This window comes from Saccopteryx leptura, chromosome 3, assembly GCF_036850995.1.
Source record: "Saccopteryx leptura isolate mSacLep1 chromosome 3, mSacLep1_pri_phased_curated, whole genome shotgun sequence".
NCBI classification, from domain to species: Eukaryota; Metazoa; Chordata; class Mammalia; order Chiroptera; family Emballonuridae; genus Saccopteryx; species Saccopteryx leptura.
This window is the reverse complement of record NC_089505.1, coordinates 288056020-288073265: the sequence shown is the minus strand read 5'-3', so window position 1 is coordinate 288073265 and position 17246 is coordinate 288056020. Positions and strand designations below refer to the sequence as shown.

Here is a 17246-nt window from a genome sequence, read left to right as displayed (position 1 = left end):
CTTCTCAGCTCTTTCCCTTCTTGTCTCTCAAAAAACAAAGAAAAAACAAACAAACAAAAAAAACCCCTGCAAAATCTGTTATCTTTATCATCCTCCTTGACATCTTCATGCATTTGATTCAGAGGACACCCATTTACTTCTTGAAACTCTTGCCCTCTGGACCAGTCTCTCCTCATTTCTCCCACCTCTCAAATATTCCTTCACTGGTTCTCCCTCTTCTCACAGATTTGGTCCATGATGGTATTTCCCAGAGCTCTTCTGACTTCTCCTCAAGCCATCATTATACCTGATTATCAGGTCTAACTAGCATCATTACCTGTTTAGCAAGTGCACATTTTAGTAACTCAAACTTTACTAGGTTTCAACTTTCCTACAAACTCTAGACCAGGGGTCTCAAACTCAACTCAGCATGTGGGCCGCAGAGCAAGATCACAGCCGTTCGGCGGGCCGCACTAGGTCTACAAAAGGCAACTGTTACGCAACACTTTTCTCACTGCAGTTGAAAACAAAAAAAAATCAGTACAACAAGCACAATCGTACATGCAGTTTACTCAGTGTCACAAAACGACCAGAAACTGTAGTTCGCATCACAACTGCTGTTAACTAAGCTAATATCTAGCTAGGATGCTAGAGAAATGAAAAATACAAGTAGGCCCCTAGGCTTACTTAATTTTATCCAAAATATTTTGAACTTCGTGGATTAGTCTGCGGGCCACACAAAATTGTTCGGCAGGCCACATGCAGCCCGCGGGCCGCGTGTTTGAGACCCCTGCTCTAGACCCATACAGTGGTTCACATTAGATCCTGAGGCAAAAGGAAAAATCAGTCCTACAGTTCCTGTCTTTATTTAAAACTTGGTATTTTGCTCATTATAGATTAAATTAATTTTGATTTTAAAAAATGTATCAAAATATTTATCTTGATTTGAGGAACACAATGCCTCCTTAAATGTTGCACTTAAGACAAGTAAGGCATTGGTCCCACATCCAGGGTGTGGCAAAAGTAGGTTTACCATTGTGAGTACACAAAACAGAGTTTATTCCTATATTATTATTTGTTAATCATTGTATTATTTTCCAAGCAAACAACTGTAAACCTACTTTTACGCCACCCTCTATATGACTGGCGACCAGATGTCCCCAAAAGGATGGTCCATGACCCACAGGCATCTCCAACTCAACATGTCAGAAAGTGAGCTCATCACCTGCCCCGCCCACCCTGACCATTCCCAGGTCTGCCACTCTTCCTGTTTTACCAAGTTCAGTGCATGAGAGTACCAACTAAGTTGGAAACTCCTACTCATTCTCTCCCTTCAATTCCCAAGTGCTGTTAATTCTTTAATTCCTCTTGAACCTGCCCCTCATCTTCTCTTCCTTCGCTGCTTGATTCAGGCCCACACTATCTCTCACCTAAATCACTGAAGCTGTCCTTTTTTTTTTTTTTTTTAGCAAGAGAGAATAAGAGAGCTAAAGATTGAGAAACAGAGACAGGAAGAGAGATAGATAAGCATCAACTTGTAGTTGCAATACTTTAGTTGTTCATTGATTACTTTCTCATAAATGCCTTGACCAGAGGGCTCGGGCTGAACCAGCAATCCCTTGCTCAAGCCAGCGACCTTGGCTTCAAGCCAACAACCTTTGGGCTGAAGCCAGCGAGCCTATGCTCAAGCCAGATGAGCCTGCGCTCAAGCCAGCAACCTTGGGGTTTTGAACCTGGGCCCTCAGTGTCCCAGGTCAATACTTTATCCACTGTGCCACTGCATGGTTAAGCTGAAGCTGTCTTTTAACTTCCAACCGCAAACTGACCTATTTCCATAATTGACTTATTTTTCTTTTTTTTTTTTTTTTAATTTCTTTTTTTTTTATTCATTTTTTTTAGAGAGGAGAGGGAGAGACAGAGAGAAAGAGAGAGAGAGAGAGAGAGGAGAGACAGAGAGAGAGAAGGGGGGGAGGAGCTGGAAGCATCAACTCCCACATGTGCCTTGACCAGGCAAGCCCAGGGTTTCGAACCGGCGACCTCAGACTTATTTTTCTTAACTTAAAAACCTTTGTTGTATGGTTTCTAGTTGGAATGATGAAAAATATCTTAGAAATGGATAGTTGCTCAACATTGTGATTAAACTAAATGCCAACTGAACTATACATTTTTATTTTATTTATCTATTTAAAATCTTTTTTAGTGAGAGGAGAGGAGGTAGAGAGACAGACTCCTACATGCGCCCCAACTGAGATCCACTGGGCAAGCCCACTAGGGGGTAATGCTCTGCCCATCTGGGGAGTTGTTCCATAGCTCAGCAAAAGAGCCATTTTTTTTTAGTGCCTGAGACAGAGGCCACAAAGCCATCCTCAAGGCCCAAGGCCAACTTGCTTGAACAAATCAAGCCATGGCTGAGGGAGAAAGAAAGAGAAAGAGAAAGAGAAAGAGAGAGAGAAAGAGAGAGAGAAAGAGAGAGAAAGAGAAAGGAGGGGAGAAGGGGAGGGGTGAAGCAGATGGTTGCTTCTCTTGTGTGCCCTGACCAGGAATCGAATCCAGTCTACATGCCAGGCCGATGCTCTACCACTGAGCCAACTAGCCAGGAGCCTGAACTATAAATATATATATACATTTTTAAATGGTAGGTTTTCAACAATATATATCTTACCATAATTAAATAAACAAACACTTTGGTTGGCTCCACCAATCTCAGTCTTTTTATCTTCTCCAGTTTAATCTCCCCACCACTTCTACCCCACGCCTTATACTGCAGCCATAATCAATTTATGGGAAAACCAATCTCTCTGGCAAACTTCCAGTTACCCTTCAAGACTTAGCCTAACTATCATTCCTCTGTGAAGCCTAAGCAGTTAAACATCCCTCTTCCCTATGCCTATAGCACTTTGTTTACTCCTGGTCTAGCACTTGCTTCATTTAACAGGCAGGACTCTGTCTCATCCACATTTGTGTTTCCTAACACAGGCCAAAGCTTTCCTTCTGGGAACCCTTTTGACATCCTAATAATCCTATTATTTCCCCATTCACTTTCTTGTCCATTCAGGTTACCCCTGAAGTGGATCCTCGTGGGGTGCTTCGGGGCACAGCAGGCTCAGGGTCAGATGAGCTCTCACTTGGGACCTCACTTTCTTCTTCATCTTCAGCCTCAACCTGGAGAACAAAGTCTTCATCCCGTGCTGTCTCAGCTACTACTTCTCCACCTTGACAGGCTGACTGTGGCCGGGTCTTCTTTGGTTTGATGGGGCTGCTCACTTGGGGGCTCTCAGGACAGGATACTGGAGCAGGCAGGGCTGTTGAGAGCTCTTCAGCCAGTTCCTGAAGATACAGAAGTGCCCTGTGGGACAGAGGAGAGTCAAAGCCATTCTCACACACACTTAACTCACTTTCCAGACACTTGGCTGATTCTTATCTCACTGGATCTTCTCAGTGACTTTGTGAAGCAGCTATTAGTTTCCCCTCCCCTTTTGATATATGAAGAAACAGAAATCCAAGAAAGTAAAGTGACTTGGCCAAGATGATTCAGATAATATATATGGGATCTAAACCAGGCCCTCTGACTCTAAGTCCCAAGCATTTTTCACTCTGCTGCAGTCAAAGATCACTGATATAATCTGATATATATATTGGGTTGTAAAATTGCAATGAAAACCTGGGGGAAATTGTGAAAAATGTGATAGGTTACATGGTACAGAAAGAAACCTCCTAAACAGGCAAAGTTAGCAACTGCCTAAGTTGCTGTGGTAAAAGCCAGAAAACTGCTCACATCCCCAGAATCTAGATACCACCCCTGCTAACCTGACACTTCATTATGGTCTTCTCTTTCCTCCAACATCTGACCCACCCTGACCCTTTTACCCCAAAACCCCTCCAAGATGTGCCCCAATTCTTACACTTGGGCAGCCCTTCGACGGGGTCGTTCCCCAGGCGGGGTCTCAAAGTCCTCAGGGGGCCTCTTTGGAGGTGCAGACTCTGGCTGATCCAGGCCTTTTGACAACTTCAGCAGTAGCAGCTCTGCCTTGGAGTTTCGACCTCGTTTCTTAGGCATGGGGGCAGACAGAGAATTGGACTGATCTAAGTGACCAGGAACCAGAGGGGCCGATGGAGAGTTAGGTTGTTGGGGCCTTTTGGGGCTTTTCCGTGGCCTACCACCTCTCTTCCGGCCAGGCTTTGAGGCCCTAGGATTTGAGACCTTTGACATCTCTGAAGAAAGATCTGTAGAGAAGAACATGGGTCTATGAGATGGTGGTCCATCTCATAGATGGACCTCATTAGAGCTCAAACCTCGTTAGAATAGACTACATCATACCCAGGTTTCTAAGACCTCTGAACTCAACCTGTTGTCCTTCACCTTAAGCTAAGCACGGGGAGAGAAAAAGAAGAAAGGACAAGGTACATACCTTGCTGTTCCAGTCTGGAAAAGCTTTCCTGTACTGGAAGGAGCTTTTTCTCATCAAGAGAATCCTCAAATCCAGACAAAGGAGTAGGTAAAGACATCTCTAAGGAAGCCTCTGTACTGGTTATTTCTGAAGTGGTGACGTCAAGTTGGTTTAGCACCTCTTGTCCAGGAGACTCTACCACAGTCATGTTCCCCACGGGGTCGGCCTCCCCCAGGGCAACATAGCCGACCCCGTAGGTATCCATCAGCACCCCCTGAAATGGCTGTCCCTGCATATAGGCATACAAACGAGAAGGCAAAGGCTATTTGTATTGGCTCAGAGTTTTATATACCCCTCCTCTCACCTGCCCTCCTGCAACCAGAAACCTAAGCTCCCTGATTATTCATGCATTCATTCAACAATAACTACTAAACATAATCTTTACATCAGGTACTGTTCTAGGAACTGGTATTATGACAATAAGCCAGACAGACAAGGTCCCTACTCTCATGGAACTTGCATGCTAGTGGAGCTTACAATAAACATAATAATAAAGCTAGCATTTATTAAATGCTTAATATGTGCCAGGTACTGTACTAAGAGCTTTATTTATATTATTTAATTTAAAGCTCATATAAATTAAAGTTCACAACTGTCTTTCTTGAAGAAGCTACAGTCTAAGCGATTTTATTTTACTTTTTTTTTTTTTTACAGAGACAGAAAGAGAGTCAGAGAGAGGCATAGACAGGGACAGACAGACAGGAATGGAGATATGAGAAGCATCAATCATTAGTTTTTCGTTGCGCACTGCAACACCTTAGTTGTTCATTGATTGCTTTCTCATATGTGCCTTGACCGCGGGCCTTCAGCAGACCGAGTAACCCCTTGCTCAAAGCAGATGAGCCCGGCGCTCAAGTTGGCAACCTCAGGGTCTCAAACCTGGGTCCTTGGCATCCTAGTCCGACGCTCTATCCACTGCGCCACCGCCTGGTCAGGCTGTCTAAGCGATTTTAAACTACTGACAATAGCCAACTCTCTAACTCAGATGCTAAGGACACAATATAACATTATGTGCTACAGATAAAATACAACAATGTCAAAGAAAATAGAGGTCAATGAGAATCTACCTATATTGTTCTTTGGTAAATAGCAGGCCCTGACAGAACTACTCCATTCAAAATTAGTAATAAACAAAAAAGATCTAAGTGGGACCTATGGAACCTATGGGCCCTGGCTGGTAGCTCAGTTGGTTAGTGTCATTTTGATACAAAAGTTGCAGGTTCAATTCCCAGTCAAGGCACATACAGGGATCAAATAATACATGCATAAATAACTGGAACAACAAATTGATGTTTCTTTCACTCTCTCTGTCTCTGTTCCCCTCTCTCTAAAATCAATAAAAATTGCCCTGGCCAGGTAGCTCAGCTGGATACTGCATTGTTTCAATATACCAAGGTTGCAGGTTCGATCCCCAACCAGAGCACATACATGAATCAACCAATGAATACACAAATAAGTGGAACAACAAACCAATGTTTCTCTCTCTCCCCTCCCTTCCTCTCTCTCTAAAACTCAATAATTAAAAAAATGGGAACCATGCAAAGAAACTACAAATAAAAGGGATACAAACAAGCACATGACAAAAACGGAAAGCACCATTTCAAAGAATGGCTCCAGAGGCCCTGGCTGGCTAGCTCAGTGGTAGAGCGCCGGCCTGGGGTGTGGAAGTCCTGGGTTCGTTTCCCAGACAGGGTACACAGAAGAAGCGCTCATCTGCTTCTCCACCCTTCCCCCTCTCCTTTCTCTCTATCTCTCTCTTCCCCTCCTGCAGCCAAGGCTCCATTGAAGCAAAGTTGGTCCAGGCACTGAGGATGGCTCCATGGCCTCCACATCAGGTGCCAGAATGACTCCAGTTGCAAAAGAGCAAAGACCCAGATGGGCAGATCATCATCCCCTGGTGGGCATGCCGGGTAGATCCCGGTCAGGCGTATGAGGGAATCTGTCTCTCTGTTTCCCCACTTCTCATTTCAGAAAAATACAAAAGGAAAAAAAAAAAAGAATGGGTCCAGAACACAGAAAATATTCCAACAAAAGCTTCCATATTTTTAAAGAAACCAGAGATGGTGGAATTCAAAAACAAGAGACCAAAACAGAGATAAGACAATGGCAAGGTAAAAAGTAAGCTGGCAGTCATAAGGAAAGAAACTGAGTAAAAGGATAAAATCATAGAAATGAAAACCAGAGAAGCAAAATGTTGAAATTATACTGCTGAAAAGAAAATGAGGCCCTGGCTGGTGGCTCAGTGGATAGAGCGTTGGTCTGGCTTATGGACGTCCTGGGTTCTATTCCCGATCAGAGCACACAGGAAAAGCGACCATCTGCTTCTCATCCTCTCCTCCACCCCCCCACCCCACCCCCCGCAGCTAGTGGCTCAACTGGTTCGAGTGTGGCCCCTGGTTCTGAGGATTGGGAGCGCAACAGCCTTAGGTACTAAAAATAGCTCCGTACTCAAGCACTGGCCCCAGATGGGGTTGCCGGGTAGATCCTGGTCGGGGCGCATGTGGGAGTCTGCCTCACTATCTCCCCTCCTCTCACCTAAGAAAGAAAAAAAGGAAAGAAAAGAAGTGATATGAAGGATAGGTTTGAAAAAACCCACATAGGTTGCAAAGAGATAAAAGTGATTAGTGAGAAGATGATATAGATGAGAAAGAGAAAGTGGGATGCCAACATATGAATAATTGGTGTTCCTAAAAAGAGAAGAAAAATGGAAACAATCAAACAAACAAAAAACTATGTCTGGCCTGTGGTGGTGCAGTAGCTGGGTTTGCCCAGTCAAGGCACATATGGCAAGCAATCAATGAACAAATACAGTGAAATAACTACGACTTGATACTTCTCATACTCCTTACCTCTCTTGCTTCTCTCTCAATAAATCAATAAATCTTTTTTTTAAAAACTACAAAAATTTAACAGAAAAACAGTATACCATATTGCTTCCAAAATACCCTATAGGCTACAATAACCAGAAGTAGGTAAAGACAAAAATGTGAATAATTATTGCCCTCCCTTTAGCCAAGGTTCAGTTACATAGAAAAAAAATCCTCTCTAGTCAGTCCAATATAAAAGGAATTTATTAAAGGGCATTAGTGGTTCACAACAGTGGTTCTCAAAGTGTGGTTCCCCCAGAACTGGCAACCTCAGCATCACTCAAAATTTTGTTAATATGAAAATTTCCAGTTCTACCCCAGACCTACTGAATCAGAAACTCTGAGATGGGGCTGGCTCTTGTTATAAGCAGCCCTTCAGATTCTGATGCACACTCAAGCTTGAGAAGCACCTGCATAGAAGATCACTGGGAGAGTTAGGAGGAAAAACAGTTTAGGAACAGTACTTGTCAAACTATAAAGTTGCTTATAGCTGCTAATTCAAGAACCACATGGTCTCTCCTATGCCATGATGAGAACCCACTTCCTGAATCAAGAAGCCCCTGCCACAGCTGATGGCTCCATTAACAAATTGCCTCTGCAATCAGAAACTTGTCACCTGACTGATGATGGTACAGTGGATAGAATGTCCACCTGGGATGCTGAGGACCCAGGTTTGAAACTCTAAGGTTGCCGGCTTGAGTGTGGGCTCATTTGGCTTAAGTGCAGGGCTGTTGGCTTGAGCATGGGACCATAGACATTATCCCATGGTCGCTGCCTTGAACCTAAAGATTGCTGGCTTGAGCAAAGGGTCACTGGCTTAGCTGGAGCCCTCCAGTCAAAGCACATATGAGAAAGCAATCACTGAACAACTAAGGTGCCACAACTATGAGTTGATGCTTTTCATCTCTCTCCCTTCCTGCCTACCTGTCTGTCTCACTTTCTCACCCACACCCCCAAAAATGTGACTGCATAAATGGAAAAGACCCATCTCTGACCCCCAAATCCAAAACAATTCCACTACCACAATCTGCACCAACAAACTATATACCTGCTATCCTGCCTCTCCTCTCTAATCTCATGTCCAAGTTTGAGTTGTTCAAGAGCACATTTGATTGGCAAGATCTAAATCACATTCAGAATCTTGGATGGTAAATTTCCAGGAAGTGAAATTTCTAGCTTTCCAGGCTCTCAAGTGAAGGTTGCTCATTCTCATACATCCCACTTACCCCAGGGTAGAATTGGGGATCAGTGTCTTCTCAATTCCTCTCCAATGCCACTGTTGCCAAATAGTGCTTCCCCTCTTGTAAAAACCTCGTTCCTTTAAACTTGTAACATTCAACTAAAGCACTGCTAATCAATATGCTGTCACATCCTGAACCCTGTCACCACATAAAACCTTTTGACTTCCAAAATCACCAAGACATTCACTAACTGATCACAACCTCCCATCATTATAGCTAGATTGCTCAACTACTATCACTATATCTATTCTTTTTTTATTTTTTGTATTTTTCTGAAGTTGGAAACAGGAGGCAGTCACACAGACTCCCGCATGCGCCTGACCGGGATCCACCTGCATGCCCACCAGGGGGCGATGCTCTGCCCATCTGGGGCATCACTCTGTTGCAACCAGAGCCATTCTAGCGCCTCAGGCGAGGCCACAGAGCCCTCCTCAGTGCCCGGGCCAACTTTGCTCCAATGGAGCCTTGGCTACGGGAGGGAAAGAGAGAGACAGAGAGGAAAGAGAGGGGGAGGGGTGGAGAAGCAGATGGGCGCCTCTCCTGTGTGCCCTGGCCAGGAATCAAACCTGGGACTCCCGCACGCCAGGCCAACACTCTACCACTGAGCCAACTGGCCAGGGCTATATCTATTCTTCAATGACATCTAACCACTATACATTGATCTCTCCAATTCCTCCCTATGGCAGCTACATGCAATCTAGTTTAGATTTATTTTAATCAGACTTTTACTGACATAAGAACTTCCTTTTTTTCTATCTTTTTGTTTCACAGGTCTGGCAAAATTCAAGCTCTGAATGAACCAATCATCCATCTTCTCCACTGTATGCATCTAAGCTGCCCATGTGCTAGCAATCACACTTTTCTCTTACTTACCCTCACACTCTCTCTTCCAATGTCTAATCCACTGGTTCTCAGCAGATGACTTTGTCTGATTTCTGAAACAAAACCCAAAGCCATTAAATGGGAAATACTTCGATTTCTTGTTAAACAGCCCAACCCTCCAGGCATCTGAACCCCTCCCTCATTCACGTTCTAAGGCCACACCTTACATTAATATTCTAGCCCCATCACCCACCTTTTAATGTTTACTTAATTAACTTTAGAGAGAGCAGAAGGAAGAAAGAGAGAAATAAAACATTGATCTGTTCCTGTATGTGCCCTGACCCGGGAATGAACTGGCAACCTTTGCGCTTTGAAACAATGCTTTAACCAACTGAGCTATGCCGCTAGGGCCCCTTTCACCCCTTAAAAATACTAGAGTCATGTATCATTTTCTTTTCCATGGGCTTCTTCCAAAGAGTATTTAAATACATTTACTATTTTCATCTAAACACCCCATACAATTATCCTCCAACTAATATCTTCCTCTTCCCTCTCACAGTAAAACTCTTGAAAGGGTTGTCTGCCCTTACATTTTAATTACTCTGCTTCCTCCTAAATAGAATATTATCCCCAACTCATCCCTGAAGCCAAAAGTTGTCAGTAATTATGGTCAGTTAATCCACTGACACTTCTCAGTCTTGTTTAACTTGACTTCTCATAAGCACTGAGGCTACTTACCTTACTTTCTTGAGAAGCAATTCAAGTACAGTAACCTTCCAGATTTTTTACAAATGTTCCTAATCTTTACAATTGTCTCACTCACACCTATTTGTCAGCTTTTTTTTTTTTGCTTGTTTGCAAACTCACCTCTTTTGTGTTTCCAAAACATTTAATTTAGTTTGCTTTTCTTTTTTAGAATTATTTTTATAAAACTTTTAGTTCATACAGAACACTTACAAATAAATATATGTAGAATATAAATAACAATAAAATACCTATATATCCACCATGTTTCAACTTAGTTTTAATAGAGACAATAATTCTTTCATACTCAAATTTCTTTAAAATTAAATATACAACACAATTATATAAATATAATGACATACCAACTTACAAACAGATTCGGGAATCAATACAAAGACTCTTGGCAAGCATTCAACTCAACTAGCAGAGGTAGAGTGATCAGGCCTACAGCAGAAAAGCCTCTGTGGCTTTCAGCATTCAGTGTGCCATGGCATCAGTCTGTATGCTTTACAAAGGAAAGGGAAAATGTCAATTAACATAGGAAAGTTAAATGGAGATCAACCAAGAGAACTTCTATACTATATGTCTTAAAATTTTTCTGTATCAGTATGCATATATTTATCTCATTCTTCTTGGTTACTGTATGGTGTTCTATAGAACTATAATTTTGGGTATTTCCCATTTAAGGATAACTGGGTTATATAAATAATACTATTACAAACAATACTGCAACACCTATTTTAGTACAGATCTTTTCATTAATGAGAAATTATCTTTCTAGAATGAGCATCTGAAGTGGAATTTAGTATCTGAAGAGTATGTATTTTAAAATTTAATAGGTACTGCGGAACAAAACAAAAACCAATTTATACTCCATTGGGGCAAAGTTCTCCCGGGCGCTGAGGATGGCTCCATGGCCCCTGCCTCAGATGCTAGAATGGCCCTGGTTGCAACAGAGCAACGCCCCAGATGGGCAGAGCATCGCCCCTGGTGGGCATGCGGGGGGGATCCCGGTCGGGCGCATGCGGAAGTCTGACTGCCTCCCCATTTCCAACTTCAGAAAAATACAAAAAAAAAAAACCAACCAAAAAAAAACACCCCAATTTATATTCCCACTAACTATATATAACTATTTTACCACTCCCTTCCCAATCTTTAATTTTGCCAACCTGATAGGTGAAAGAATTCTTCCTTATTTTATTCATTTTCATTGACCTGATAATTTAAATCAATTTTTTTATATGCTGGCTATCTGTATGTCTTTAATGAACTGCCTGTACATAATCTGCCCATATTTCTATAGGGTAAATTAATTTTTTCTTATGGATTTGTGGAGATAAGTTATTGATATTGCAAATATTTTTCCTTCTCCGTACCTACTATTCTTTTTTTTCCTCTGTACCTACTATTCTTTAACTTGATGATGTTCTTCCTAAACTGAAGTTAAATTTTATGAATTATATTTCTCAATCTTTTCCTTTATGGCTTCTGTTTTGCAACTTAAAAAGGCATTTTCTACCCCACTGACATAAACATAACCTATTTTATTTTATTTTCTTTTTCTCTTTTTTTTTTTTTACAGAGACAGAGTCAGAGAGAGGGATAGAAAGACAGAAACGGAGAGAGATGAGAAGCATCAATCATTAGTTTTTCATTGCAACACCTTAGTTGTTCATTGATTGCTTTCTCATATGTGCCTTGACTGCGGGCCTTCAGCAGACCGAGTAACCCCTTGCTCAAGCCAGTGACCTTGGGTCCAAGCTGGTGAGCTTTTGCTCAAACCAGATGAGTCCGCACTCAAGCTGGCAACCTCAGGGTCTCGAACCTGAGTCCTCGGCATCCCAGTCCGACACTCTATCCACTGCGCCACCGCCTGGTCAGGCTATTTTCCTCTTTTTAAAAATAATTTTTTTAATTGATTTTAGATTCATCCCGGCCAGATAGCTCAGTTGGTTAGAGTATTGTCCTGATAAGCAAAGGTTACATACAGGAACAGATTGATGTTTCTGTCTCTCTCTCCCTCTTCTTTCCTCTTCCTCTAAAATCAATTTAAAATTTTTGATTTTACAGAGAGGAAGGGTGAGAGAGAAGTATCAATTTGTTATTCAATTCATTTATGCATTTACTGGTTGATTCTTATATGTGCCCTGACTGGGGATCAAACCTAGGCATATTGGGAGGATACTCTAAATAACTGTGCCACCTGACCAGGGATATTTCATTTTCTTCTAACACTTTTTTGAAATAAGCTTGAATCTTACATGTAGCTCTCTAGTCCTTCTGGAATTTTCTTCTGATAAGAGATAACGGTATTTACTTATTTCATATCTACAGTCCCTGAAAGGATAGGGATCTTGTCTATTTGATTTTCTATTGTTTCCAGAACCTGCTACATGGTAAATGTAATAATTAACCTGTGTTGAATGAACAATTAACTTCTCTAGGTGCAAAAATCCCTTTTAAAGATTCACTTTTTAAGGCAACAGCAGGGTATGGTGCTTAATTTCCATTTATGATTTCACAATATAAATTTTGGACACAAGTAAAGGATATTAATAAATCTGTATTACACTTTATAAAAATTTACATTTGCACCCCACCTTGTCCAGTACCTAAAATGCTTCAGACTGCCTGCATGACCTCCTCAGCCAAGGAAAATAGATTACACTGTTTTTCAAATATGGAATTACTTCAAACTTAGTTTGGTCTAACATATTGTTTTCCAAAGTATTCCTATAGTACAAATGGTGGTATGCAAGATGATTTTAGTGGTACAAAAATGAACAATTTTATTTTACTAATTGTGGTTTTATTTTAACTTGTATAAAAAGTTTAACAAGCCCATGAAACCATGGGTTCATCTATATCGCTAAGATGGGGACAAAAGCACTTAAACTTTAAAAATAAAGCAATTTAAAGAAAACTCTTAAGAAAAATAACAGTATAGCGGATAAGAATGGATGGCAAAAAGAGATGATGGCATAGAATGACTTAAGTTTGTGTAATAATATGCCGCTTGGGCAAAAAGGCTAAGCCATACTCTACTTGAACAAAGTGAATTATCACTGGGTGGGGCTGAAGTCGTCACCTCCGCCATCCCCAGCAGACAACTTGCCACGGGATAAAAGGGGTGGGCAGGGAAAAGTAACTGGTCCTTGGCTGCGCCAATAAAGTTGCAGCGCACGAGGCACAACCTCAGGATTAGAAGAGCCTCAGCGAATAAGAGACTGGGACATAGCAGAATGAGATTGACCCACATCTACTACTGGAGTGGCCGCCTGGCCTCCCTCAGTCCTAGGCGTTTAAGTAGCTTTCACCACTACCCCGTGCGTGAGGCCAGTTATGAGTTTTCTAAGGTTGAGAACTACTGTAGGTGCGCAAAGTCGAGAGAGGTAATGTCAGCACGCCGAAGTCGGGACACAGGATGTCGTGGTAGTACGGACACCGCGAAGGGGAAGAAGACCCGTGGTTAGCAGAGATGGGGGATGCACTCTTGCCACTACGGGGAAGTAGGGAACATGATGGTTTCTGCAGCAGCCCAGGGACTGGAGGTCGCGATGCCGTGCAAAGAGGAAATCGCGGAGCCAAAATCTCAATGCTCCCTAAAAGGAGGAGCAGTAATCGCGGGGCCCCCAGAACACCCCGTGGCGGTACACTCACCCTCACCAAAGTCCTTCCGGAAGTCCAAGTTCGAAGATGGCGCCGCCCGTCTGGTCGCGGTTTTATGACGTAACCCGGCAGCTACTCTTCATTGATACCCCACCCCGACAGCAGACGCCGGTGCACAAGATAAACACGTGAACTTGGTGGAGGAGTTGGTGCCCGAAGACGTTTCCTAATTACACTATGTATTCCGTAATGCAGTGCGGCTAGAGTTCCCGAGCCGCCGAAGCCTCTGGGCTTTAGCGGCGCAGAAGGCGCTGCACGGCCTTATGGGAATTGCAGTATCAGGAAAGTAAGATTGACGCCTGCGTGGTGACGGCCGTCGCGCCCCGGCGGGTTCCCACGCGGCCTGTACGAGACACTCGAGTAGACTCTTTTTCCCCAGCGTTGAACCCTGGATTTCCTTCACTACCGGGCCTGTAGCGGACAGGGCCAGGCCGAATGTGAGTTGTTTTTTTTTAAAGAGAGAGCGAAGAAGGGAGAGAAATAGAGAAACATCGATTTGATTTTTGTGCCACCCATTCATGCATTCACCGGTTGATTCCCGTATGTGCCCTAACCAGATCGAACCCGCAACCCTGTCCAGAGAACGTTCTAACCAACTGAGCAACCCAGCCAGGCCCAGATGTGAGTCGTTACCTGCAAACCAGGCGTGGAAGACAGACTGGGAGACAAAGGAATCCTTGCGGCCAGCGGCCAGGAGATAACTCCGGCCTCCGCTCCCCACCCCCATCCCCCACCGTCCCGCCCCCCACCTTCCTGCGGATGGAACCGCTAGTGAAGTCTAGGATGGACGCGACACAGAAACGCAAAGGGGGCTTGGGAAAAGGACAGGAAAGGGGAGGAACAGGAGTAGAAAAATCTGACGTGGGGACGCTACACTCACGTGAGACTCTGGCTTTGCCCCACTCTCTCACTGGGAGGTGGGATGCGGGTGAAGAAAATGTAATCAACTTCTGCCCTTTCCTGAAGCTTTAAAGCTATATGTAAGTTTCATGCATCTCTACAGACCGGAGAATTCAGGATGTATAAATACGTAAAGTAGTAGGGTAAACCCTTTCTCTTCCAAAATAATATCTCGTTAAAGCCCCTCGCTTATGGAATAAAGGGTCTCCTCTTCACTACGCACCTCCTTGGACGAGCTTAAGACAGCTCTGTGGCTTAGGACCAACTCCTTGGAGAGCGCAAAGTTGGTGCATTTGAGGATTGATTTCCCAATACATCAGATCTTAAATGCTTCTTTAATGAACAGATCTGTCTCCTCTCTATTCCTGTTGCCTCGGATTAGGCTATCTTTCACTTGAACAATTGCAAAATCTTTTTATATTAATAATCGTATTTACTTTTTAATACATTCACGTGGCTCAAAATTCAAAATAGAAAGGGTATAAAGTGAAGACTCCCATCTATCTCCAGCCACCCAGACCACATCCACACTGGCAGTTTCTTGTTACATAAAACATCCACCAAGATGTTTTATGTATTTAAACATATATGCGAGTACATATATATTTCCCCCATTTGATTCAAACAGCAACTACACACACTTTGATTCTTTTAACTCAGTGTACCTTGGAGATTGTTCCGATTCTGTACATAAAAAACTTCATTCTTTGTTATGACTCCTTAGAATTTAATTATATTTAGTATAATTAGTACCTTATTAATATTAAAAGGTATTTAGGTAGTTTTGTGTTTTGCAATTATAAACAATGCTGCCATAAATAACCCTGCATCTAAGTTACTTCAAATGTGGGACTATATGGATAACATTAATTCCTAGAAGTAGAATTACTGAACCATTTGTAATTTTGAGTAGGCAATCTTTTAACTGATGTTTCACTGCTTCTAATCTCTACAAGTTACCTTTCTGAAGCACCAAGATGACCCTGTTGAACCTCTGCTTAATTTTGATGATTGAGTGGTATGCTCAATTTTTTTTAATTCATAATTTTTTTAAAAAAGTGATTAAAAGCCAAAAAAAATCAACTAGTCATTGTACACCATTGGAAGTCACTATTGATCAGTTACTGAAAACCGGCAAATACGTTACATAAGAAGCATCCTGCCTTTCTGAATTATGAACTGTAATTCAGAATAATAGCTGATGAGAAAAAAATATGATGAGTTATTTCTAGATTATGACCTAGTCATGTGGAAAGAATGATAGAATTAGGTGGGAAAATATCACCATTGTGCATCCTCTGATAACATAATTTGGGCAACAATCATCAGTGGGTGAAACTTTTTAGGAAACTTCAAAATGTGTGGACCCACTCATCACTGAAAATGGAACAGGCAGCCATTATTTGCCTCCTGATGTGAGGCAGTATGAAACAGCCTGGTTTCTGGAACAAGTCAATGTCATGAGAAAATAGGGGTGGGGAAGACTAATTCTGATTACAAGAAATTTAATAACCAAATACAGTGTGTCCGTAAAGTCATGGTGCACTTTTGACCAGTCACAGGAAAGCAACAAAAGACGAAAGTAATGTGAAATCTGCACCAAATAAAAGGAAAACTCCCAGTTTCCGTAGGATGATGTGGCAGCATGTGCACATGCACAGATGATGACGTAACACCGTGTATACAGCAGAGCAGTCCACGGCCATGCCAGTAGAGATGTGGACGGTACAGAGGAAAGTTCAGTGTTCTGTGGCTCGCTAAATTTGAATCCGTGACCAAAGTGCAACGTGAGTATCGGCACGTTTATAACAAAGCGCCACCACATAGGAATAACATTACTCAGTGGGATAAGCAGTTGAAGGAAACCGGCAGTTTGGTGGAGAAACCCCGTTCTGGTAGGCCATCAGTCAGTGGCGAGTCTGTAGAGGCTCTGTACGGGATAGCTACCTAAGGAGCCCTAAAAAATCTGTGTGTGAGCCCACATCAAACTGCACTGAATAGGTATGAAATCTTTATATAGGTCACTCTACTGTGCTGCTTGAAATTGTTCAATAAAACACAAATACTGTGTTGTTGACTGCATTTTTTCAAGCTAACCACAATGGTGAGACTCACAGAGTCTGGCCCCAACCTTACCTTTGCAGCTTTATCACTCATTGTCCAAATAAGCCTCAGTTCTAGCCTCACCGCACTACTGGATACTTTGGAATTAGCCATTTATTTTAAGGTCTACTCTGTCTTTGTGCCCAAGCTATTTCCTCTTTCCCATTCTTTTCCAACAAAGAAACTTTTTATCCTGCAAGGACTAGGTCAGATGTTACCTGTCGAAGTCTTCCCCAACCTTACTAGATCTCCTGGCATCATCCTTGGTTGCTTACCAGGAATCTGCTCATACTACTAGTAGAAAAATTTATCTCGTACTGTTGATACTGTTTTCCTCTACCATGATGAATGTTCCTTAATGGCAGGTAGCATAAAAGTTAGAAGATACAGTCTCTGAATCCAGAATGCCTGAGCTCACATGCTGGTTTAGTTACTGTGTTATCTTGGGCAAGTAACTTAACCTCTCTGTGCCT

General features: G+C 42.5%; 1 protein-coding gene across 2 annotated transcripts in view; it reads right to left on the bottom strand.

The window, feature by feature from the left end:
* GTF3C2 (general transcription factor IIIC subunit 2) overlaps positions 1-14478 on the bottom strand; it is a 31266-nt gene extending 16788 nt beyond the window's left edge. Inside the window, exons 1-7 of one of the 2 annotated variants that reach the window (XM_066378652.1) lie at positions 14404-14478; positions 13762-14181; positions 10464-10606; positions 9409-9470; positions 4389-4656; positions 3882-4203; positions 3040-3325 (exon numbers count right to left, since the gene is read on the bottom strand). In XM_066378652.1, coding sequence (XP_066234749.1) covers positions 3040-3325; positions 3882-4203; positions 4389-4632 — 852 coding nt within the window. In that variant the 5' untranslated portion in view covers positions 4633-4656; positions 9409-9470; positions 10464-10606; positions 13762-14181; positions 14404-14478. Of the gene's footprint in view, positions 1-3039; positions 3326-3881; positions 4204-4388; positions 4657-9408; positions 9471-10463; positions 10607-13761; positions 14182-14403 lie in introns of those variants that run through there. The other variant, XM_066378653.1, reaches the window with a different exon arrangement.
* Positions 14479-17246: the final 2768 nt, after the last annotated feature.